General features: G+C 45.6%; 2 protein-coding genes across 3 annotated transcripts in view; one reads left to right on the top strand and one right to left on the bottom strand.

The window, feature by feature from the left end:
- Positions 1-9983, bottom strand: part of TDRD9 (tudor domain containing 9) — a 234388-nt gene extending 224405 nt beyond the window's left edge. The window contains exon 1 of the mRNA XM_073638628.1: positions 9755-9983. Within this exon, the coding sequence (XP_073494729.1) occupies positions 9755-9906 (152 nt within the window). The 5' untranslated portion in view covers positions 9907-9983. The remainder of the gene's footprint in view (positions 1-9754) is intronic.
- Positions 1586-7136, top strand: RD3L (RD3 like). 2 transcript variants are annotated; one of them, XM_073638629.1, is made up of 4 exons: positions 1586-2267; positions 2686-2761; positions 2936-3260; positions 5173-7136. In XM_073638629.1, exons 3-4 carry the CDS (start codon positions 2959-2961, stop codon positions 5462-5464), a joined length of 594 nt encoding a protein of 197 aa, XP_073494730.1. In that variant the 5' UTR covers positions 1586-2267; positions 2686-2761; positions 2936-2958; the 3' UTR covers positions 5465-7136. The 2 variants fall into 2 exon arrangements, with proteins under 2 accessions (XP_073494730.1, XP_073494731.1); XM_073638630.1 differs by lacking the exon at positions 1586-2267 and having other exon boundaries at positions 2508-2761.
- Positions 9984-23506: the final 13523 nt, after the last annotated feature.

Genomic DNA, 23506 nt, shown 5'->3' with positions numbered 1-23506 from the left:
GATAGAATAAAAAAAAGTTCTAGCTCTTGAAAGAAGGCGAGGGGAAAAAAAAAAAAAAAGGAAATTGGAAAATTGTCCAGGGGTGAAGGGGTTAAACTCAGCACCCCCGAAAAAAAATCCCCATAAGGTTATATTAATTTAAAAAAAAAAAAAAAAAAAAAAAAACATTTTGGCCTTAATTCATCAAGACTGTGTGCAATGTGAGGATCCAGAGTGACTGCAGACTTGTGTAAAAGCTGGACAATCCCTTTAAACCGTATCTGTTATTTCAAGTGACTTGTCAGAATATGGTGTGTACATGAGAAATAACATTGTTTCAGGCCATTATATGACTAGCAGCCTTCATTGTACATCAGTTTTCCCTTCTGCAGGCTATATTTTTACATTTCCAGTTGTCTGAGCTATTGAGTTGCTGCTAGATGCCATATTTCCCATACACTGCAGACAGGAGAGCAGGATTCCCTTGTGTCTATGTAGCACATGTTCAGAAGCCTCAACACCCCCTCTCCTGTCTGCTGCCTCCGCTCACTACACTGATTCACGTTGGCAAACGCATAAAAACAGGAGACAGGAATGTGTGTGAACCAATTTTTCAGTTCAGAAAGCGATCACACTGACAATCAACAAAGGGGGGAAAAAATGCACAGATCGTTTAGTGCACCCTCTTTTTTTCCAACTATATAGAAGAAAACTACAAGACCCCTGTACAACAGATCATCTTAAATTGAGTTTTGGTAGTGACAGACACTTTCATAGACTCTCCGAACTGCTCAAGAAGAGATCAATATTACCAAATTTTCAGAATATACGATGAAACCAGGAGACAGGAGATTAGAAGTGTCTCATAACAAGAGAAAGTAGCATATTTCTTTGATTAGTTGCATTACAAAGTTTCTTATCTTCACTTGTACTATTGATTAATGCAGTTTGTTGAAATGACAATAAGTAAAAAGGAACCTGTCACGCTGTATATGTAGGATAATAAGCAACCTTATATCTAGTTTGATCTGTGGACATCAAGATATAAAAAAGGAGAAGGTGAGAAGAATTATATAAAAGGTTTGGTGGACAAGTTTTAGCACGACTTGTAATTTATTTATTGAAATCCCTGGTGTTTGTGCCCAGGAGCCCAGTGGGAGGCCCGGCCCAGGAGCCCAGTGGGCGGCCCGGCCCAGGAGCCCAGTGGGAGGCCCGGCCCAGGAGCCCAGTGGGAGGCCCGGCCCAGGAGCCCAGTGGGAGGCCCGGCTCAGGAGCCCAGTGGGAGGCCCGGCCCAGGAGCCCAGTGGGAGGCCCGGCCCAGGAGCCCAGTGGGAGGCCCGGCCCAGGAGCCCAGTGGGAAGTCGTACTCAGTGATTGACAGCAATCTCTGCATGCACAGTGAGAGGGTAGACTGTCAATCACAGAGTAGGACCCGCCCAATGGACTTTACATCCATACAAACCCCAGGTATTTCAATGAATAAAATACACACTTTTGTGAAAAAAAGATTCAGTAAAACTTCTATCAATCTGATCATCACATCCTGCCTGCAGATCAGATACCATTTCAACCTGACAGGTTCCCTTTAAGGCTTTTAGAATAATATGGCTTTTCTGCCAAAGATGTATAAAATTTTCCCATGAACTGTTCGTATCATTTTATCTTCTAGAGAAAAAAAAATAAAAAAAATCACACAGAATAAAAAGGTGGTGAGAAGTCATGCTTTCAATTTGTCTTCAAATTTGCTAAGACAGTCGTGTCATTACGTGGCCGGCTCCTCCACATTCTCATAGTACCATATACAATGCAATGTGAAAACCTTCCAGCTGAGCATTATTAGTGTTGACATCTGAATGTTTCCAGTGTATAATATCTGCTTTAATAGCTGCCATGCGCGTCATGTGTTGTGTGGCATCTAGGGCACATTAGCGCAGCCTCTGCTAGCCAACAATCCAACATCTCTGGGATAAAAGGGAGAAGAAAAAAAAATATGTAACAATGCTGAGAAAAATCAGGAGCTGTACAACCAGTCATCTCAGAAAGGAAGTAAGGAGAGGAGCTGTCTCCTCATGCCTGGGGTTCAGACTAATAAAAAGAGACTAGAGAACTGAAACGGAAGAGGGAAAGAAAAAGAAAAAAGGAGGGGGATAAAAGAGGAAAAAAAAAAAAACTGCTTCAGCGACCTTTAGTGCACATAAAATCGCCAGGACATGAACAAATGATTCGTCCTACATGCAAGTCTATGTGCCAAGAAGAGGATCTTTCATCTCCACGCTGGCATCGTGATGGTATGTACTTATTTTTTGCATTTAGTAGTGCATAGTGCATGCTTCTACGTCTTCATGCCAGACCTCTGAGGACTATGCCATTATCCTTACACTGTCTGCATTGTGGTCAAATATTGCAAGCAGAGATCTTAGCATTAAAAACTAAATATCACATTGCATGCTTTAGGGGAGGGGGGGGGGTTATTATAATATAATTATATATATATCTATCACAACGAGGTCACGTGACACGTCCAACTTTAAGGGCTTGCACATCAGCAGATGCAGCTAGTGCACAGCCAGCCACTAATCTTATCAGATGTCCTCAGCCAGGTTTCCATTCCTCTATGGTGCCAAGAAGGCAGCGATAGCCCGGACCTAAAAGGGGAAATCATCTCTACTGGACTCTAATGAAACCTCATATCCTTCATTTTAACAGGCGTCCTTGCAAGACCTTTAAGAAAAGTCCAGGACTAAAGAAAGAATAACCTAAATATTCAGCAGCGTGGGAAAAGGTAAAACTATAAGCAAGAGGCATTTATTTATTGCATTTCTTGTTTATTTACTACAACCTCCAATTTCATGCGTTATTAAAAATAGTAGTTTGAAAAATTGCAAAAAATTATATAGTATCCGAATGAGATTGTAAAATTGTGAAGATGAATTCTTTGTGTGAAATTTAATTCCAGCAAAGAAAAAAAAAAAAAAAAAGATGCCGTTCTTTGGTTGGATGAAATGGTCCAAAGCAGAGTCTGACAAGTCCACGCAATACCCAGGCTCGGAGGTGGTGACCAAGACTTTATTAAGAGAATTGCAATGGCACCTGGGAGAACGTGAGCGACTGCTGCACGAGATAGAGAACGAGCAGAGGGGACAGCAGAAAACGGGGGCGGATTATAACTGGCTGAGAAATGATTACAGCTTGAAGCCGAGCATCCCCGTGACGGAGCAGAAACAGCTGGAGGTTCTGTGCTCCCAGATCCAGCCGTGCCATACAGGGACGGTGCTGAGCAGGTAACGCTTCTCTTACTTTTACCTTGCTGATAAAAAAAAAAAAAAAAAAAAGATGAACTAAAATGATTAATGTGATTTCTGGGGAGTTTATTGAACAAGTATTTCACTTCATGGTCAATCAGATGCTGACCAAAAAATAAATTTTATATATATATATATATATATATTATATATATATATATATATATCCACATACATATATACTCAGTTCTTCAATAACTTTAAAATAACTTTTCACACCTTCCTGCAACTTTAGCTGCATTGCCAGAAAGTTATAGTCATTATTTATAGTATTTCAAGCACATGAACAAGATGAAGGGATGTACAATGTTAATCTAACATGCTTTAGAGGGATTTGTTTGCATTTATTACTAAAGGATATTATTATTATTATTATTATTATTATTTAACTTTAGAATCTGATTGCAAATTTATAATGCCCAAATCACAGGCAGATTGAATCAGAGACTATCTGTAATTGCAGTCATGTATAGGAAGAGACCTATCAGTCAAGGGAAGCATGGCAGGCAGAATCCACCAGGCACCAGCCTCTTGGAGAGGTCATCCTAGTTGCATAGTCCCCCAGCCGGCTTTTAAAAATATGTTTTCTCTGAAAAGCTGTGGCATGTCAGAGTTCATACAAAGCTGCAGTGAAGAATTCTGGTTCAGAAAATACAAAGTAAATCGTTATTTCCTGATCCTAAAGTGATTGTTTCATCAGAGGCAATACCTCTCATATTGCAGTTGCCATGAAGGTTTCCTCCACTATGGATAATCCCCAATTGTTAGGCTAGTAATCTGTAGGGGGATCCAACAGTACGTGTTCAATTTCCCTACAGTGACTCCACAGGAATAATGAGGCATTACAGGCTTCTTACTGTAATCAATACACTGCAATAGTGGGTCCTCCCAACCAACCTGTAGCTCGTCTTCATTTTAGATGAGCTAAGGGTCTTGAACAAAGGATCCTTATAAGGGACCCCTTAATGCAAAAAAAAATAATAAAATTGGTGTGTGCAGCTATTTTCTGGGACTCAACTTTTTTTTCCCACTGATGAACTTTTAGAAGATCTTAAAAGGAGCACCAAGATGGTAGAGGCTTTAAGTAGGCCCCCAGCTGCCATGCCAAGCTTACGTCTCCCTGCCGAATGATTGTGCCATTGAAATGGTTAAACAGCAGTGATCAGAGATGTTAAAATTTTTCTATCCATGACAAGTTTGGATTGTGGGCTGGTCATATTTCTATAAATTGTTGGATTTTGCCCTTACATACAATTTTTATATTTTCAAGTAGACTGTCTACCTAAAGCTTCAGGGAACTGCTATGGGGCCAAATTTCATGCCCTCATTTGTCAATATTTTCCTGGGGCTGTGGGAGAGATCGATCTTATTTAGCAACCCTTTGCCTCGGTCTTCTGGCAAGGTACTGAGTATGAATTGATTTTGTTTTGTTGATCCCTCCATACCAAAGTGTTCAGGAAAAATACAGCAGGTAATTATTTACTGCATGCATCATCCTCCTACCCTCATTCTTTTGTCAAAGGGATCCTGACTCTGTAGCTTTTGAGCCGTCAGTCGCTGCTGTTAGTGGCTGCTCCTGAGCCCGCCATTGTACTACACCGTACCATTATGTCCTATGTTAAAAAGGATAATAAAGAAGAAAAAAAAAAAAAGACCACCCCATTACCTAGCCCAGATTTTCAGCCCCACCGTACAATATGCATACAGGCCGTCTACTTATGGAAGACCACTTGTCAATGCAGTTTTGAAAGGTCGTCTCAAAGATGTTTGTACTTAGGTTATATCTTGCCCAACTTTCTATCATAACTACTTTGGGTCTTGCTGCAATATCATTTCTTCTACTCTAAGCAGAGAAGCTGGCTAAATCATTAACCAAATATTTTGCCCATAGATTTCGAGAAGTTTTGGCAGAAAATGATGTGCTGCCTTGGGAAATTGTCTATATATTCAAGCAAGTCCTGAAGGATTTCCTGTGTTCCTTGGAAAGAGAAAACCAACAGGTGAAGCTGCTGGACATGTGGAATGCAAACTGCCCTGTTAACTTCACAATGGCAGGCGACTCAAGCCTACACAAGGAGGAGATACCGACCGTATCCAGCTATGTGGATAGGAATACGCAAAGCTTGTTCCCAACGTTCTCACATCGAATTTGGAATCTGCCGTATTACTACCCGTCGGGTTAGAGTAAGGAGGCCGGGTTTTGGTTGAAGGTTCATTGACCGATCGCTTCCATCACCAGAGATCTGCTACCTCCAGCTGCTACCGGATGCAGAGCACTGCGTGACAAGGCAGATTTTTATAAAGGATCAGCATGTACAGCCAAGACTTCTATGCAGATTTTATTACCAGAAACCATATTAAGCAATCCTATTTTTAGTGAGCTATTGTAGCTATTTTTACAGATGATAGACTATATGTACATTATATGACCCTATAGAGATTATATTTTGTACCCGTAAGTGATTTTTGTGCTCCCGTATTTCAAGTACAACTGATGCTCCTGTATTTTTATATTCAAGTAGGTGCAGATAACAATTGATGTTTTGTAGACAAAATGTGAAGAAGAAAAAAAACTTTATAGCAATAGATTGGAGTTCTGAGGAAAAAAAAAAAAGTATAAGTGTATTTTCCACATATGTATTATACTCAAGCAAGGCAGATCATTATTTTAAAAAAAATGACTTTTCAAATTACAAATAGATATATCTTGCAATTTTCAAACCGGCCACTAGGGCTATTTTAGCCTCATACTTAAAAGACTTTTCAGAAGTCTCATTGTCATCACAGGTTCAGTTTATATAAGAGGAAATGATGGAATGGAAGCGGCCAGTATGAAAATTGCACAATTTCAATGTTTGGTTTCATTTCATACAGCTCGAGTTATGAAAATGAAATAAAAAAATTAGCTACAATCTTGAAAAAAAATTACATTTAAAAGGAGTTTTCTGGCCTTAGGGTACAAGTCTGCAGCCAGTGTGTGACTACAGACTTGTGAATACTCACAGCCCATGCACTGTGCGCTGCAAGGACTCTCCAGTGCCAGCGGACATGACCTTGAATATATGCCAACTAGACGTGTACAGCCTCGCTCAATACACTGGCATTGAGAGGCCAGACACGACTAGTCGGAATGTGCCCGGAAGCCTGCATATTGCATACTTGCAGTCACATGACCGCCTGCTCCCGGCAATCTTCAGTGTGCATTCACAAGCCTCCAGTCACGTGGATTACCCTTGCACCCTAAGGCCAGACAGCCCCTTTAACGTAAAGACCTGATTTAAAAACAGTGCAAATTCACACACGGCAGAAGTTCAATTACAGGACCAGCATGGACATTCTGCAAATATATAGCACAATTTTGGTAAGTGGAGTATAAGCATAAAAATAATTCATTGTGGATTCTCTCTAGGCTCCTGGCTATGTAGTAAACAACGGTCAGATTTTCGGCACAGATTTCATTTAATGTGTGAAATCTGCAGCTATAGCCGAAGTAAAATACACAAAGAAATCTGCAGACAACAGATGCCGTTTTAGTTGCCCAGATATTTACACCAGCTCCCTAGCCATGAAAGCGACTAATGAAGCAATCAAGAACCGATTCGTTACCAGGGATGGGGTTTTATGCCAAGCAAACTTTTTGCCAGTCGCATTAGACAATCCTATGCAGGTACATGAGTACCGACATTTCTAGCACATGGTTATTGCCTATGAAAGCACAATCGTTCTGTATTATTTCTGAATTTTGTGTGAAACAAGCATTTTATCATGTAATGAATACATAGCTAGAGACCAGGATAGAGATATTACTGCTATGAGATTTTTCCCTAAAAGGGTCCTATGCAAACCTAACTGATCGGCGGTAATAAAACTTTATCCCTATTTAGCCACACATGGAGTGGTTATCAGCTTCTTCATTTTTATTATGTAGTTGTCTTTTGTTCACCTGCAATCATTGGGATATATTCAGAAATGGACTTGATCTACCTGTGAAAGGAAGCGATGAAGCGAGCCCTGCCACAGCCACAGCATGGTAATATTTCACCCGCGACATTGCAGGATGGTGCCCACCGCTGCTGACCATAAAGAAGAAGTACAAAAACCAATATATATCATAGTCCATGCCAAGTTAAATTACTATGGTCTGGAAATTACCGTTCTAGTAGACGAATGTGTTATATGTAAAAAATATTCTAACTTTTCATTTGCTTTATATCTAAGGTGAGTTTTATAGCAGGTTTACTCATTTACAAACTCCAGCATAGATGGACCAGACACATGGAAACAAAGCTGTCATCTCCGGACTCCGCAGAGTACAATTATAGAGACAGTGATCTACAGCGGAGTTGTCATTGACAACTTTATTTCTTCTGATGGCTGCAGGGCAGTAAGAAAGATTTAATGGCTTGTGCTTGCTCTCCAGGCCTAGAAGGACAACCCCGCTTCCCCCATGATGAAGCAGATTAATACAACCACAGGCTGTATGGAAGGTCTACGGACACATCGTTACATCTCCTGATTTTTGGTCACCACTTCACATTTGCTGCACCGTCCTGGCGACTAGAAGTGAGTGGACACAGGGAGGATAAAAGTTCATTTTTACCTGCATGTAAATGACATTTCTGGGCAAGATATGTTCCGTTTAGGCTATGTTCACACATCATGGTTTTTTCTATGCAGTTTTTATGCAAGTTTTCAGCTGCCTTTTGCAGTACCAGCAAAGTCTATAAGAAACCAGAATTCTCTGTTCACACATCACGGGTTTTTTTGTTCAGGATTTTGTTCCTTGCATGTTTTTTTTGGAAAATAGAGCATGTTACTTCTTTCAATGTTTTTTCAGCCATAGAAAGTAATAGGTGGTGAAAAAAAACGCATCAAAAAATGCAACAATATTTTTTATCAGCGTTTTTGATGCTAAAATAGAATGGGGTTCTTTTTTTCACACAACTTTATGTACATGCATAAAAAGAGAGAAGGACAGTGAAAAAAAAAAAATGCTAAAAAAAAAAAAAAAACACAAATAAGGCTGTGTGCCCACGTAGCGTTTTTCAAGCGTTTATGCTGCGGAATTTCCGCAGCGTAAACGCTTGTTAAACGCTAGGTAATCCGCACCCCATGGTCTCCAAGGGGATTTCGCATGTTCTATGCACATGCTGCGGATTTTTCCGCAGCGTTTATGCTGCGTACAAAAATCCGCAGCATGTCATTTAATTTTGCGGAAGCGCAGCGGAACTCCCGCCATTGACTTGCATTGAGACGCACAGAAACCGCGACTGTACATTTTTACAAGCGGCTTCTATGCGTCTCTATGTGCGGATGGTACCCAGTTCTGGAGGAGAGGAGACTCTCCTCCAGACCTGGGTACCATTGTACCTGTAAAAAAAAGAATAAAATAACAAATAAAGTTTATACTCACCTGTCCGGAGGCTTCTCTCTGAATGCCAGCAGCGCTGAAGGACCTGCGGTGACGTCACAGTCATGTGACCGCAGGCCCTTCACCGCTCTGTCTCGCGATATGCCGGCAGCTGGGAACCAGACAGGAACGAGCGCTGCAGCACACACCGGGGCTCGGGGGTGAGTATAGCTTTATTTGTTTTAATTTTTACGGTTCACACTGTATAAATCCATGCTGTTTGCATGGATTTATACAGTGTGACCTAGTTGTCAAGCACTTTCCAATTGATGCTAAAATCGCCTGGAAAGCGCTTGTCAATCTGCATGCGGAAACGCATGTGAACCTGCATGTGGATCCGCATGTATTCTGCAGGAAAAACGCATGCACAATCTGCATGCGTTTTTTTCTGCCAGGGAGATGCAGAAATTTTTTGCTTCATTTCTGCATCGTGGGCACATAGCCTAAAGCACCAAAAATCCTGTACAAAATGCCATGACCATGATGTGTGAACATAGCCTTAGGGTAGGTGCCCACGATCAGGCTATAGCAGCGTTTTGGACGCAGCGTATTTTTGCTGCGTCCACTAAAGTAAATACACATGTATTCAATGAACACATGTGGAGTTACCGCATCCTATATATTCTATTGAGGACATTTCTGTTGCGGAGATTAGCAGCTCCACAAAAGAAGGTGACATGCTGCGGCGAGTAAAGCCGCGCCGCCGGAGAGTTTACGCAGCATCAAACAGAAGCACAGGGGGCATGGGATTTTTTGTAAATCCAATCCACTGGGATTCTAATGTAGAAAGCAGCACAAGTGAGCTGCGTCCAAAACGCAGATATTACAGATGGTGGACTCACAGCTTTACATGTCAGGTCCAGCAGAGATGGGAAAATGAGAACTTTCTCGCCTGGTAAATCTCCACTACTAAAGTGCGGCCTCCCCAGAAGTCCTGCCGGTCATGGCTGACGTCCCAGCAGTGCTGACATGACTACGAGTGGTGGGGGGGAATTAACTAGGCGAGTAGGGGTAAACAGTCTGTGAAGAAGCCATGCTGGGCCCAGTAGTGCACCTCACTCACCCCTTGGGCCTCTTGGAGTCCTCTTCTCGGCCATTTCCAGTGTCCTCCTCAAGTCTTGCCTCAGACCAGGTCCCCAGCAGCTTCACATCTGACACTTCTTTGCCTATGGTGAACCAGTCATTGATCTGCTCCACTGTCAGTTTCCTCAGCATGATGGCCGCGTCTATTCTGCCCTCCTGCTCGGAGCTCGGCGTCCCGCTGACTACAGGCGGGGAGCCGTCACGTGACCGGCCCTATACTGCGACGGCGGGAAAGTCCATCGTTACCATAGAGACGGGGCCTAGTGGAACACTGCGGCCTGGAGCCTGGTCCTCATATCAGACAGTGGACGTGCTGCCATGGCGGCTTCATGAGTTAATATATTATATAATAACGTTTTCAATATTTATTTAATGGCTATTATACCCAGAAACATTTACCTATCTGCAAACAATGGCTATTCCCATCACTCCATACAGTGTTAGCAGTGGTACAAAATCGCACCATACTTGTAGCTTTGGTCTACACAACCCATAGCCATCCAAAGTGTCCAAAGGCAATGATAATACAAAAGTGCCTCCTCCGTACCTCCACATGATTACTACCCCCTCTGTGCCTCCACATGAATAATGCCCCCTCTGTGCCTCCATACATGAATACTGCCCCCTCTGTGCCTCCACATGAATACTGCCCCCTCTGTGCTTCCACATGAATACTGCCCCCTCTGTGCCTTCACATGAATACTGCCCCCTCTGTGCCTCCACATGAATAATGCCCCCTCTGTGCCTCCACATGAATACTGCCCCCTCTGTGCCTCCACATGAATAATGCCCCCTCTGTGCCTCCACATGAATACTGCCCCCTCTGTGCCTCCATTCATGAATACTGCCCCCTCTGTGCCTCCACATGAATACTGCCCCCTCTGTGCCTTCACATGAATACTGCCCCCTCTGTGCCTCCATTCATGAATACTGCCCCCTCTGTGCCTCCATACATGAATACTGCCCCCTCTGTGCCTCCATTCATGAACACTGCCCCCTCTGTGCCTCCATACATGAATATTGCCCCCTCTGTGCCTCCATACATGAATACTGCCCCCTCTGTGCCTCCATTCATGAACACTGCCCCCTCTGTGCCTCCATACATGAATATTGCCTCCTCTGTGCCTCCATTCATGAATGCTGTCCCTTCTGTGCCTCCACATTAATACTGCCCCATCTGTGCCTCCATACATGAATACTGCCCCCCTGTGCCTCAATACAGTAATAATCCCCCCTCTGTGCCTCCACATGAATACTGCCCCCTCTGTGCCTCCATGCAGTAATAATTACCCCTCTAGAGCCTCCATGCAGTAATAATTCCCCCCTCTGTGCCTCCACATGAATAATGCCCCCTCTGTGCCTCCACATGAATACTGCCCCCTCTGTGCCTTCACATGAATAATGCCCCCTCTGTGCCTCCACATGAATACTGCCCCCTCTGTGCCTTCACATGAATAATGCCCCCTCTATGCCTCCATACATGAATACTGCCCCCTCTGTGCCTCCACATGAATACTGCCCCCTCTGTGCCTCCACATGAATACTGCCCCCTCTGTGCCTTCACATGAATACTGCCCCCTCTGTGCCTTCACATGAATACTGCCCCCTCTGTGCCTCCACATGAATAATGCCCCCTCTGTGCCTCCACATGAATACTGCCCCCTCTGTGCCTCCACATGAATAATGCCCCCTCTGTGCCTCCACATGAATACTGCCCCCTCTGTGCCTCCATTCATGAATACTGCCCCCTCTGTGCCTCCACATGAATACTGCCCCCTCTGTGCCTTCACATGAATACTGCCCCCTCTGTGCCTTCACATGAATACTGCCCCCTCTGTGCCTCCACATGAATAATGCCCCCTCTGTGCCTCCACATGAATACTGCCCCCTCTGTGCCTCCGCATGAATAATGCCCCCTCTGTGCCTCCACATGAATACTGCCCCCTCTGTGCCTCCATTCATGAATACTGCCCCCTCTGTGCCTCCACATGAATACTGCCCCCTCTGTGCCTTCACATGAATACTGCCCCCTCTGTGCCTCCATTCATGAATACTGCCCCCTCTGTGCCTCCATACATGAATACTGCCCCCTCTGTGCCTCCACATGAATACTGCCCCCTCTGTGCCTCCACATGAATACTGCCCCCTCTGTGCCTTCACATGAATACTGCCCCCTCTGTGCCTTCACATGAATACTGCCCCCTCTGTGCCTCCACATGAATAATGCCCCCTCTGTGCCTCCACATGAATACTGCCCCCTCTGTGCCTCCGCATGAATAATGCCCCCTCTGTGCCTCCACATGAATACTGCCCCCTCTGTGCCTCCATTCATGAATACTGCCCCCTCTGTGCCTCCACATGAATACTGCCCCCTCTGTGCCTTCACATGAATACTGCCCCCTCTGTGCCTCCATTCATGAATACTGCCCCCTCTGTGCCTCCATACATGAATACTGCCCCCTCTGTGCCTCCATTCATGAACACTGCCCCCTCTGTGCCTCCATACATGAATATTGCCCCCTCTGTGCCTCCATACATGAATACTGCCCCCTCTGTGCCTCCATTCATGAACACTGCCCCCTCTGTGCCTCCATACATGAATATTGCCTCCTCTGTGCCTCCATTCATGAATGCTGTCCCTTCTGTGCCTCCACATTAATACTGCCCCATCTGTGCCTCCATACATGAATACTGCCCCCCTGTGCCTCAATACAGTAATAATCCCCCCTCTGTGCCTCCACATGAATACTGCCCCCTCTGTGCCTCCATGCAGTAATAATTCTCCCTCTAGAGCCTCCATGCAGTAATAATTCCCCCCTCTGTGCCTCCACATGAATAATGCCCCCTCTGTGCCTCCACATGAATACTGCCCCCTCTGTGCCTCCACATGAATACTGCCCCCTCTGTGCCTCCACATGAATACTGCCCCCTCTGTGCCTTCACATGAATACTGCCCCCTCTGTGCCTTCACATGAATACTGCCCCCTCTGTGCCTCCACATGAATAATGCCCCCTCTGTGCCTCCACATGAATACTGCCCCCTCTGTGCCTCCACATGAATAATGCCCCCTCTGTGCCTCCACATGAATACTGCCCCCTCTGTGCCTCCATTCATGAATACTGCCCCCTCTGTGCCTCCACATGAATACTGCCCCCTCTGTGCCTTCACATGAATACTGCCCCCTCTGTGCCTCCACATGAATAATGCCCTCTCTGTGCCTCCACATGAATACTGCCCCCTCTGTGCCTCCACATGAATAATGCCCCCTCTGTGCCTCCACATGAATACTGCCCCCTCTGTGCCTCCATTCATGAATACTGCCCCCTCTGTGCCTCCACATGAATACTGCCCCCTCTGTGCCTTCACATGAATACTGCCCCCTCTGTGCCTCCATTCATGAATACTGCCCCCTCTGTGCCTCCATACATGAATACTGCCCCCTCTGTGCCTCCATTCATGAACACTGCCCCCTCTGTGCCTCCATACATGAATATTGCCTCCTCTGTGCCTCCATTCATGAATGCCGTCCCTTCTGTGCCTCCACATTAATACTGCCCCATCTGTGCCTCCATACATGAATACTGCCCCCCTGTGCCTCAATACAGTAATAATCCCCCCTCCGTGCCTCCACATGAATACTGCCCCCTCTGTGCCTCCATGCAGTAATAATTCCCCCTCTAGAGCCTCCATGCATTAATAATTCCCCCCCTGTGCCTCCACATGAATAATGCCCCCTCTGTGCCTCCACATGAATACTGCCCCCTCTGTGCCTTCACATGAATAATGCCCCCTCTGTGCCTCCATACATGAATACTGCCCCCTCTGTGCCTCCACATGAATACTGCCCCCTCTGTGCCTCCACATGAATACTGCCCCCTCTGTGCCTTCACATGAATAATGCCCCCTCTGTGCCTCCATACATGAATACTGCCCCCTCTGTGCCTTCACATGAATACTGCCCCCTCTGTGCCTCCACATGAATACTGCCCCCTCTGTGCCTTCACATGAATACTGCCCCCTCTGTGCCTCCATTCATGAATACTGCCCACTCTGTGCCTCCATACATGAATACTGCCCCCTCTGTGCCTCCATTCATGAACACTGCCCCCTCTGTGCCTCCATACATGAATATTGCCTCCTCTGTGCCTCCATACATGCATACTGCCCCCTCTGTGCCTCCATTCATGAACACTGCCCCCTCTGTGCCTCCATACATGAATATTGCCTCATCTGTGCCTCAATACAGTAATAATCCCCCCTCTGTGCCTCCACATGAATACTGCCCCCTCTGTGCCTCCATGCAGTAATAATTCCCCCTCTAGAGCCTCCATGCAGTAATAATTCCCCCCTCTGTGCCTCCACATGAATAATGCCCCCTCTGTGCCTCCACATGAATACTGCCCCCTCTGTGCCTCCATACATGAATACTGCCCCCTCTGTGCCTCCACATTAATACTGCCCCCTCTCTGCCTCCACATGAATACTGCCCCCTCTGTGCCTCCACATGAATACTGCCCCCTCTGTGCCTTCACATGAATACTGCCCCCTCTGTGCCTCCATACATGAATACTGCCCCTTCTGTGCCTCCACATGAATACTGCCCCATCTGTGCCTCCATACATGAATACTGCCCCTTCTGTGCCTCCACATGAATACTGCCTCCTCTGTGCCTCCACATGAATACTGCCCCCTCTGTGCCTCCACATGAATACTGCCCCCTCTGTGCCTTCACATGAATAATGCCCCCTCTGTGCTTCCATACATGAATACTGCCCCCTCCGTGCCTCCACAGAATAATAGTGACCCCATTGATGCCTTCACACAGTAACAGTGCCTCCTCTGTGCCTTCATAGAGTAATAGTGTCCACTCATGTCATGTCCACACAGTAATAGTGTTACCTCTGTGCCCCCACACCTTAACAGTTTCTTCTTGTGACCCCATGTTGTAGGACTGCCCTTCTGTGCCCCCATACAGTAATAGTGCCTTCTCTTTACCCCCCCCCCATAAAAAATAGTGGCCCTTTCTTAGCCACCGCAGAATAATAGTATCCCCTCTGTGCTCCCACACAATAACAGTATCGCCGGTGACCACAAATTGTAATAGTGCCTGCTCTGTGCGCCCATACAGTAATAGTGTCCCACACAGTAATAGTGTCCCACACAGTAATAGTGCTCCCACATTGCAATAGTGCCCCCTCGGTGCCTCCACACTGTAAAATTGCCTTTCTATTCTCCCACGTGTTAAAAGTGTCCCCTCTCTGCCTCTACTTTCTTAATATTGCCCCCCTCTATACCTCAACATGGTAATAATCCCCCTCTGTGTCTCCACGTCCTTTTTAACCAGGCCAGGCCCCTCCACGCTGCATTGTCTGAATTTGCATGTGGACACCTAATGATGAAGCACTCTGATATTGTCACAGTTGTGTCAGAAGTGACAGACAGTCGCCCTGCAGTGGGTTGCTGGAGATCTCTACGTTTGTCATTGCAGACACCTTCTTAGAGGCTGTCTCTAGGACCCAGCGGCTATCTTCCTCTGGCTAATTAACACCCTGGCCTGGGTGTATAAATACCTGCTGTGTTCCAGAGGGAGGTGCTGGCGATATTCATTACCCCTTGTGAAGGCTTTAGCAAGACCAGTACTTCTTCCTCTCTGGAGCTTGAGGCCCTGTGCACATTTGTCTGGTGTCGTCTAAAGATAAGCAATTTCCCCCTTTTTGTCCTCCCTTGTTGTCTTTAATGTTCAGTGGGGATCGACTAGTGCTCATCTCCTCCCTTCCCTAGCCTTAGCCAAACGCCAGGGAAAGACAGGGCGAGGTACGCGTGCAGCAATTGGTGAAGAACCAATACAGGGACGTTAGGGAAGATAGGGTGACAGTAGACCAGCCTAGGAGGTATCCTCCCTTTCCCTAGAGTCTGGGTTCCTTTTCCCTCTTTCCTTTGTGTTACATTAAGTCTTTCCCACACCTTGCGTGACAGATATGATGCACAAGAAACCTGTCGGGAAGTGATGCTTTCCGGCAAGGATTTTCCAACTCATATGCCATGTCTCCTCTTTTCTTTTTTTGTTTTCCCAAGAGTCTCCAAGACATTCTGAGAGAGTTTTCAAGTGTGGAATTAAATCCACTTTATAACTTGAGAAAGCAATGGTGTAGTGTCACCAAAGAGACTGCGTATCCACTCTCTAGCCACCTTCCTCTATCCCCCCACAAGCAGTACAGTGTCTGAAGTGCAAAGGAGCCCTAGATAGTAGGGTGCAGTCTCTACGGAGCGGGGTGATAAAGAAGGTAGGATTTTTGAAAATACACAAGGGCTAATTTTCACATGGGCCTTAAATCTGCGGTCCAGACTAATGTATTGAAATAGTAAAATAGTAGGCAGCTCCTATATCTGTCTGGTAGGTGGATGGGCACACGGAGCTATACACAGGTTCAGCCATTGCAGACGTGTCTGGCCCTATAAGTTCAGCATTGATCTGAACTTAGCCTTGTGATGTTAATATCAACTGGCCCAGCAGTTTACTGAACCAGTAGTATTGGATGGCAAAATCAACTTTAGTGACCAGTGCCAGGTAGCTGCTGCCAAGGCTAATAAAATAATGGGATGCATTAAAAAAGGCCTAGATGCTCATGACGAGAACATAGTTTTGCCTTTATACAAGTTACTAGTGTGGCCACACTTAGATACTTGGTACAATTTTGATCTCCAATGTATAAGAAAGACATAGCTGAATTATAGTTGGTGCAGAGAAGAGCGACCAAGGTTATTAAGGGATTGGGTGGGCTGCAAAACCAAGACAGGTTACCAAACTTGAGGTTATTCAGTTTGGAAAAACGGGGGCTAGGGGCGATGTTATACCATTTTACAAATATAAGAGGGGGCAGTATAGAGATCGTTGTAATTATCTTTTTACACCTAGGCCTGCAATGGAAAAAAGGGGCATCCTCTACGTCTAGAGGACAGAAGGTTTAATCATAATCACAGATAGAGATTCTTTACTGTAAGAGCAGTGAGACTATGGAACTCTCTGCCGCATGATATTTTGATGGTTGATTCACCATTAAAATTCAAGAGGGGTCTTGGTGCCTTTCTTGAAAAATATAATTTTACAGGTTATGCACACTAGATTCTGTGATGGAACTCTGATCCATGGAATTAGTCTGATTGCTGTATGTGGAGTCGGGAAATCATTTTTCCCCTAATATGAGGCCATTAGTGTCTGTCCCATGGGGTTTTTGCCTTCCTCTGGATCAACATGTTAGGCTATAGGTTGAACTTGATGGATTTAAGTCTACCTTCAACCATAAAACTATGAAACTATAACCCTGTTCCTTTACAGTCAGTCTCCCACCAACCACTCCCATTCACTTCAATGGGAGATTTTACTTCCAGCTACAATTGGACCTGCAAATAGCTGATAGGTGGTGGTTCCTACCAATCTGATATTGATGACCTGTCCTAAGGATGGCTCATCAATATCTGTGACCTGGATAATGCTTTTAAGTCTATAGAAACCAAATGTAAAGCTGAAATCAATTTTCCCTTGCATAGTTGCCAAGTGTCCTTGATTTCCAGGGCCAAAAGGCGGTTGGTTTATGTAAAACTCAACCTAAAGTGGCTGTTCTGGTGTAGGTCAAGGGCACTCCCTGGTTGGCCGTGGTTGAGACTTAAACATCTTGTCAACTGAGCATGCATTATTGCTGCTGCCAGGGATAAGTGGCCAACCAAAACTTTTGGGGGTTCCTGTCTCAAGAGAATTCTTTATTTCATGATTTGTGAATTTACCCCAAAGGCTATGTGCCCACGATGCAGAAATGCTCAGGATTTTTCCTGAGCGTTTCTGCATCTCCCTGGCAGAAAAAACGCATGCGGATTGTACAATGCGGATTGTACAATGCGGATTGTACAATGCGGATTGTACATGCGGATTGTACATGCGGATTGTACATGCGGATTGTACATGCGGATTGTACATGCGGATTGTACATCTGTTTTCCTGCCAGGGACAAGCGGATGTGAAGCGTTCTTCACATGCATTTCCGCATGCAGGTTGACAAGCGCTTTCCAAGAGATTTTAGCATCACTTGGAAAGTGCTTGACAACTTGGTCACACTATATAAATCCATGCAACCGGCATGGATTTATATAGTGTGACCGTAAAGAATGGTAAAAAATAAAAAAATAAATCTATACTTACCTTCTGATGGCCCCTGGAGTCTTGATTCACTCCGTCCTGGCTTGCCGGCTGCTCGCGGTACACTACACTGAAGGACCTGCCAACTTCAGCGTCGCTTGACCCGTCACATGACTAAATGATGTCAGCGCAGGTCCTTCAGTCCACCGCGATCTGCCGGCAAGCGAAAACAAGGAGACCGGGGGCCATCAGAAGGTAAATATAATATTTATTTTTTATTTTATTCTTTTTTTTACAGGTACCATGGTACCCTGGTCTGGAGGAGAGTCTCCTCTTCTCCAGACCCGGGTACCATCCGCACATTAAAACGCATGTACATATACAGTGATGCGTAATCCAAGCGTTTCAATGCAAGTCAATGGCGGCGAAAACGCCGTGCTTCCGCAAAATAATTGGTAGTGCTGCGTTTTTTTCTGCAATGATAATCCACAGCGGAAATTTCCGCAGCAATGTGCAAAGCACATGCGGATTATCATTGGGGGACATGGCAGACCTTCTACTATGCGTTTTTGCCGCTGCGGAAACGCTTAAAAAAACGCATCGTGGGCACACAGCCAAACACATATTTTGGGGTTTTCCTCTCGACCTTCAGGATGAGTTCCTCACCATCTCTTGCACCCTTCTTTATTCAAAGGGGTTCTCCAAGACTTTAAATAGTCATGGCCTGTGTTCAGGATACTCTAGAGAACCCCTTTAATGTATCACTCACAATCAAACAACCCTAGGCCCTCTACCTACCTGTAAGCATCCAAGCAGCAGGAATCTGTTGGCAGCCACAGCTTTACTGTCTCCATCTGCCAAATGCATCTGATTGCTCAGTGACCCTATTCACTTCTTCTTGCTCCCGCACTGTCAGCTTGCTTTTTATTTACCATGTTCACTAAACGCTAATACTGACCTGGAAATATGATTCTCCAGGTCAGTACGAGTGCACAGATACCAAACATGTATAGTTTTTTTTATTAAGTAATGAAAAATAATTCTGAATATTATAAAAAAAAAACAACTAAACTTTACTTGTGTAGCCATTTTCAGAGACCAGTAATATTTTAATTTTTCAGGACATGGGGCTGTGTGAGAGATTTTTTTTTTTTTGCGCGCTAAGCTGACATTTTATTGATACCATTTTGGGGTAGATCCGATGTTTTGATCGGCCATTATTATATTTTATTGCAATGTTGCGGCGACCAAAAAAATGTAATTCTGGCATTTTTATTTTTTTTCTCGTTACGCCGTTTACTGATCGGATTAATTCTTCATATATATTGATAAATAGGGCGTTTCTGAAAGTGGCGATACCAAATGTGTGTATTTTGTTTATTGTTTTATTTTGAATGGGGCAAAAGGGCGGTGATTTGAACTTTTATATTTTTAAAAACTTTTTTTTTTAACTTTTTACTTGCTTCAATATTCTCTATGGGAGACTAGAAGTTGCGATTGTCTGATCGTTTGTGTTACACATAGTAGGGCTTCAGCTGATCGGCTACGACAACCACAGGGGTCTTCTGCAGACCCCGGGTTGTCATGCCAACCCATTGGCACCCTGCGATCATGTGACGGGAGCACCGATGGGCCGGTCTTAGGACGCGCTTCCAGTGCGGCCATGTTAAATGTCGCTGGCAGAGTTTGACAGCGGCATTTAACATGTTACCAGCTGTGGATGGATCGCGATTCCACCCGCGACTGTTAGGGACACAAAGGGGGGAGACACAGGAGCTCTGTATAAAGTGTGCAGTGTACAGGTAATACAGGGAGACAAAAGTGGCATTACACACAGGAGCTCTGTATATACTATATAGTGTATAGTGTACAGGTAACACACTGACTCACCGGTGATGTCTCTAGTTGAAGTCCTTCATCTTCGCTTTTCTTCTTCATTCAGCACAGACCGCCATCACTTCTTCCAGCCAGGACTTGTCTCTGCAGAAAATAACAGTTATCTAGAGCACCTCTTCCAGAGCACATTCCCCAATTTTTACACTACGCCACATGAAGAAAAAAAGGGACATATTGCTGCCCTGCACAGTATTAGGACCCCCGCATTGAAAACAGTATCCACAAAAATAAAATACATCACAGCAGTAATAATATCCCTTAATTAGCCCCTACAGTGATAATATCCCACATCCTGGCTCCCTTGTGTCTCATTCCTGGCCCCAGCCATATGTTCTCCCATCCCGGCCCCATATGTTCTCCCATCCTGCCACCTTGTGTCTCCAACCTGCCCCATCTGATCTCCCATTCTGCCCCATCTGACGTGTTCATCCTGCACCATGTGTCCCATGATCCTGTCCCATGTGTCCCATGATCCTGCCCCATCTTTCTCCATCCTGCCCCATGTGTCCCATGATCCTGCCCCATCTGTCTCCATCCGGCCCCATGTGTCCCATGATCCGGCCCCATCTGTCTCCATCCTCCCCCATGTGTCCTATGATCCTGTCCCATCTGTCCCATGATCCTGCTCCATCTGTCTCCATCCTCCCCCATGTGTCCCATGATCCTGTCCCATGTGTCCCATGATCCTGCCCCATCTTTCTCCATCCTGCCCCATTTGTCCCATGATCCTGCCCCATCTGTCTCCATCCTGCCCCATGTTTCCCATGCTCCTGCCCCATGTATCCCATGATCCTGCCCCATCGGTCTCCATCGTGCCCCATCAGTCTCCATCGTGCCCCATCAGTCTCCATCGTGCCCCATCAGTCTCCATCGTGCCCCATCAGTCTCCATCCTGCCCCATCAGTCTCCATCCTGCCACATCTGTCTCCATTCTGCCCCATGTGTCCCATAATATTGCCCCATCTGTCTCCACCCTGCCCCATGTGTCCCAGGATCCTGCCTCATGTATCCCAGGATCCTGCCCCATCTATCTCCATCCTGCCCCATGATCCTGCCCCATCTGTCTCCATCCTGCCCCATGATCCTGCCCCATCTATCTCCATCCTGCCCCATGTGTCCCATGATCCTGCCCCATCTGTCTCCATCCTGCCCCATGATCCTGCCCCATCTATCTCCATCCTGCCCCATGTGTCCCATGATCCTGCCCCATCTGTCTCCATCCTGCCCCATGATCCTGCCCCATCTATCTCCATCCTGCCCCATGTGTCCATTGATCCTGCCCCATCTGTCTCCATGTTGCGGCTTGCCACTTTCAGTACAAAAAAAAGTAAAAAAAAAAAAAGTTTCTCCCTACCTGGTCATGGTCCAGCATCGTCGTCTAACTTATACATTTGAGGCACAGACTCCCACAACATGCAGCATCCTCTTCTCTGGCCGGCGCAGAGGCCAGCAGCTGACTTTGTCATGCCAGCCAGGGGTGGTGCATGAAATCATTGCCTTGGACGGCACGGTGGCTCACTGGTTAGCACTGCAGCCTTGCAGAGCTGGGGTCCTGGGCTCAAATCCCACCAAGGATGACATCTGCAAGGAGTTTGTATGTTCTCCCTGTGTTTGCATGAGTTTCCTCTGGGTTCTCCGGTTTCCTCCCACTCTCCAAAGATATACTGATAGGGAATGTAGATTGTGAGCCCCAATGGGGACAGTGCCCATAATGTCTGAATTGTTAAGCGCTGCGAAATATGCTGGCGCTATATAAATAAAAATATTATTATAATTGTGCCACCTGTGACGGGTATGCTGATCTCAGCTACCGGACTCTGATTGGCCGGCGGCATATATTGGAATGCAGGGAGCCGTTGGGTCTCAGCACCTCAATACATTTCAGCTGAATGTGCGCAACAGATAGTCGATGGGCCTACCCTCCCACACGGGCCCAGTTGCACCCTCTGTGACTACAATCAGTACATCCCTGCATCCTGGGTTTTCCCCGAAGGCTTAAAGGGGTTGTCTACTACTTTATTTGTTTTAAAACACCAATAATTAATTGGGTACAGTTGACAGAAAGGAGCTTTGGAGAAGGGTAGCAACACCTGATTGAGCATTGCCAAACAGCTCACAGCATGGCAGTGGGTAGATGCACCCCTCAGTGACAGCAATTTCTTATTGATCCCTGTTTGTCTGTTCCTTGAGCATTGTATTGGAATTATTGGCCATCATATTTTAATATGTTATTATGCCACAAGGTGGTGCTATTGTCTCTTCTCTGTGCAGTCCCTGTTTCTAGCTGGGGAACCTGTAGGCTATGTGCACACTGTTTTGGTTTTTGCAGCCTTTTCCTTGGACAATGCTTAGTTTGCTGCTTTTTCTACCAGGAAACGCTCCATGGAAGTAATATGCACTTTTTTTCCCACCAGGCATTTTTCAAAGCCTGAAGCAGAAGGTAAAAAAGCTCAAAAGCCTGAACATACAAAACTGAACAGCAAGTTGAAATAAATAGGAAGAGATTTTAAAGCTTCATTTTTAGCAATTTTTTTTTTTTTTCAGAGCGGACCTGCTCCAAAAAAAACTCTATGTGCACAAAGCCCAATATTATAGCTACCTGCTTCATATATTTTAAAGGGACCTCATCATAAGACAGATGTGCTTTAAATTGGGACTTCTGCATGGAGCGCCAAAGTGCTATATAATGGAAAGTCTTAACATTTTCCTACATACTTTCTGTACCAAGTTGTCACAATTTTCAAAATCTTTGCTTGCTGTCATCCAATAGGAACCTGGATAATTCTGACTTGGTAATGTGATCCATAATTTGTCACAAGATATTGCTCTTATAACTGTACGAGTCGTCCATCATATGATTAGGAAGGATTTTTATCCCCTCGAATTAAGCTCTGGAGGTATATTCTGATATACCGAAGTGGGCCATCAAAGCCTCCTGGAATCTGGAAAGCAGCATTGTTGGAAGGTTACTTGTGCCTGATGCTGGGATCACTATGATCCCCTTCCCAACATAGGACAGGCAGATGTATGGAGTAGGCTCAGGAGCTGCTGGATCTGATCTAGAAGAAGATCAGTTTGGGAGAAAAGTAGATAAACATTTCCATGCTACTTCTCACGCTGTCCAAAATATCCAGCTCTGCTACTCAGTGTGCTATCCAGCATATCCAGCTCTGCTGCTCCTCTTACTGTCAAGCATATCCAGCCTGCTGTTCCACTCTGCCCCTCGTGTTGTCCAGCATATCCAGCATTGCTGTGCCCCATACTGTTCCTTGTGCTGTCCAGCATATCCTGCTCTGCTGTTCAATGCTGCTCCTCGTGCTGTCCAGCATATCCAGCTCTGCTGTTCCATACTGTTCCTCGTGCTGTCCAGCATATCCAGCTCTGCTGTTCAATGCTACTCCTTGTGTTGTCTAGCATATCCAGCTCTGCTTTTACATACTATTCCAGGCTGCTCCTCATTCTTCCAACATAATCCAGCTCTGCTGTTCCACGCTGCTCCTCATGCTGTCCTGCTTTTGCAATCTGCTGTTCCACACTGCTCCTCATGTTGTCCAGCATATCCAGCTCTGCTATTCCACATTGCTCTTCGTGGTGTCCTGCATATCCAGCTCTGCTATTCCACATTGCTCTTCGTGGTGTCCTGCATATCCAGCTCTGCTGTTCCACATTGCTCTTCATGCTGTCTAGCATATCCAGCTCTGCTG

This window comes from Phyllobates terribilis, unplaced genomic scaffold (assembly GCF_046119375.1).
Source record: "Phyllobates terribilis strain yellow unplaced genomic scaffold, ASM4611937v1 Scaffold_7__3_contigs__length_470593459, whole genome shotgun sequence".
In the NCBI taxonomy this organism is placed as follows: Eukaryota; Metazoa; Chordata; class Amphibia; order Anura; family Dendrobatidae; genus Phyllobates; species Phyllobates terribilis.
Note: the sequence above shows the minus strand (reverse complement) of the source record. Positions and strands in the feature narration are given on the sequence as shown.

Coding starts and splice junctions, on each gene's coding strand:
- RD3L (XM_073638629.1), top strand. CDS start 2,959: ATGCCGTTCTTTGGTTGGATGAAATGGTCCAAAGCAGAGTCTGACAAG. Junction 3,261..5,172: donor ACAGGGACGGTGCTGAGCAG/GTAACGCTTCTC, acceptor TTTTGCCCATAG/ATTTCGAGAAGTTTTGGCAG.